The sequence below is a fragment of the Heterodontus francisci genome, chromosome 10, assembly GCF_036365525.1.
Source record: "Heterodontus francisci isolate sHetFra1 chromosome 10, sHetFra1.hap1, whole genome shotgun sequence".
NCBI classification, from domain to species: Eukaryota; Metazoa; Chordata; class Chondrichthyes; order Heterodontiformes; family Heterodontidae; genus Heterodontus; species Heterodontus francisci.
The window spans coordinates 91,444,701-91,446,948 of record NC_090380.1 but is presented as its reverse complement, the minus strand read 5'-3'; the positions used below and the strand labels follow the sequence as shown (position 1 = coordinate 91,446,948).

At 37.2% G+C, this 2,248-nt stretch overlaps 1 protein-coding gene across 1 annotated transcript; it reads right to left on the bottom strand.

Annotated features, from left to right (window-relative positions):
• Window positions 1-354: 354 nt before the first annotated feature.
• Window positions 355-1,467, bottom strand: htr1fa (5-hydroxytryptamine (serotonin) receptor 1Fa). The gene has a single exon (XM_068040008.1). It carries the CDS (start codon window positions 1,465-1,467, stop codon window positions 355-357), a length of 1,113 nt encoding a protein of 370 aa, XP_067896109.1.
• Window positions 1,468-2,248: the final 781 nt, after the last annotated feature.

Below are 2,248 nucleotides of genomic sequence, written 5' to 3'. Positions count from 1 at the left end.
CCTATAGTAATAACAACAGAAAATTATGTAGTGCTTTCCCTGTATCAAACACCTTTTACACACATTAAAGAAAATCCCCTCAGTATTTCAAATGTAACATTTACACTCTCTCTGCTTACACACCATTGACAGTTACAGAATAGAAAAATACCAAATAGTTTCTCTTCTGTATCAAGTGTTAAGTATCTCTGACAGAACTTATAGATAATATTTTGTTCATTGTTTCAGATACAAAGCCACTGTAAGCCACCAGAAAAAGGAATGCTGATCTTTCATTCAAAACTGGAAGCTTCCATAAAAGGTCTAACCATTCTAATTACAAAGATAATTGCTTTGAGAATACTGCTATTGTATTTACAGAAACTGTCTACAGTGTACTAGTTTCTGAAATGCCTTCTTAAAGTCTTCGTTGAAGATTGTGTAAATAAGGGGATTGATTAAAGAATTGAGGTAACCTAACCATGTCAGAAAGTCAGCCATCTCTGGAGAGATATAACAGGATTCACAGACATTCACAATAAGTTCTTTCAGAAAGAATGGTAGCCAGCATATCACAAATGCCCCCAGAATCAACCCCAAGGTGGTTGCTGCTTTTCTTTCTCTTGTGCTTGAGATTTTATGTCTCTTCCACATTTTGTCTTGCTGGCAGCTACTGGGGTTGAGACTTCTGGCTGTGATGTGAATTTTTTCTCCATCTTCAATCGTTGAAGGATCTGAAATGGACTTTTCAGATATGCACAATGTTGAAGGTGTCCTGGGACTTTTGACAGTAATGCTGGACATCTTGCCGTTTACTTCCTCATTGATGTGCCTGCTTGCACTCCTTTTGTGATAAAGTGTTTTAGCTGCTCGATATATTTTATAGTACAGGATGAGAATCAAAGCCAAGGGAATATAAAATGCTCCAAATGTAGAATAGATTGTGTAGACAAGATGCTCATGCTTAATAAGACACTCGTCCTCCTTATTTTTTCCTTGGTGTCTCCAAAACAAAGGAGGCATCGATATAAAGACGGATATGACCCACACAATTGTGATCATTATTCCAGCACGTTTAGGTGTCCTTTTCTGTGCATATTCCACAGCATCAGTTATAGCCCTGTACCTATCCAGGGCAATTGCAGCCAGATGAAGAATAGAGCATGTGCAACATGTAATGTCAACACTTAACCAGATGTTGCAGACAACTTGCCCCATCACCCATGTCTCCTTTACAGTGTAAACAATACTAAAGGGCATCACAAGGACAGCAACAAGTAAATCAGTTACAGCGAGGGAGCATATTAGGTAGTTTGCTGGATGGTGGAGCTTTCTTGTTACGATAATTGCAGTTATCACCAGGGAATTAATAACTGTGGTCAAAATAGTCATGACAGAGAGTGAAAGTGATATCAGCACCTTGGAAGCTTTTCCCTTTGCCAGTTCCTCTATTGTAAAGTTTGAGAAAGTCTCATTTTCCAAATCCATTTTGTTCACTTGGATGAGAAGTTCTTGTGAGATTCATACAATCTGCAAATGAAGCACAAAATCAGTTAAGATGAGACATATTTTTAATTCCAAGGAGCTAGGGTTAAAAGTAAAAGCTGTCAGATAACCTCAAGCTCCTAAATATGTGCGACAAACATATGAGGTATAATTTTGCAATGCCTCATTCCCAGCATGAAATCTCACTAGATGGGAGACCAGGCCATATAGTTGGCCCTGTAGTGTTTAGTTCTAACTGTGACTAATTACACCATCTAGAGAGGTCCTACACATTGCAAAATGAACCATTTTATATTATCCTGCACATGTTGATGGATTATTGATGTATAAAACTTATGATTATAATAAGGTTGGTTTCCTTTTCATTATGTTAACAGCCACCATCAATAGAAATATAGAGAAATGCATAGATGTGTTCTGATTATAAAAAGAAATGTTTAAATACTGACATATTGAAAACATAATAAATTAACAATGTAGACCTTGGCCCTGAATTTCTTTGATACTAATTATGCTGTTTTTACATCATTGTTGTGCCCAAAAATTGCACAGTTCACCATTAGTGGGATTCAGGGATATGGGGTACAGCAAGAAAGTGGATGTGAGGCAGACGATCAGTCATGAATCTTATTGAATGGTGGAGCATGCTCAAGGAACTGCATGGCCTTCTCCAGTTCCTATTTCTCATGTTCTTACGTTATATACACGTTTCTTGATGTAAGCCCATTGAAATTTTTTTTATTGTAGTTTTGTTGTCATGAGT

Excerpts from the sequence above, each read along its gene's own strand:
- htr1fa (XM_068040008.1), bottom strand. The coding sequence starts at position 1,467 with ATGGATTTGGAAAATGAGACTTTCTCAAACTTTACAATAGAGGAACTG.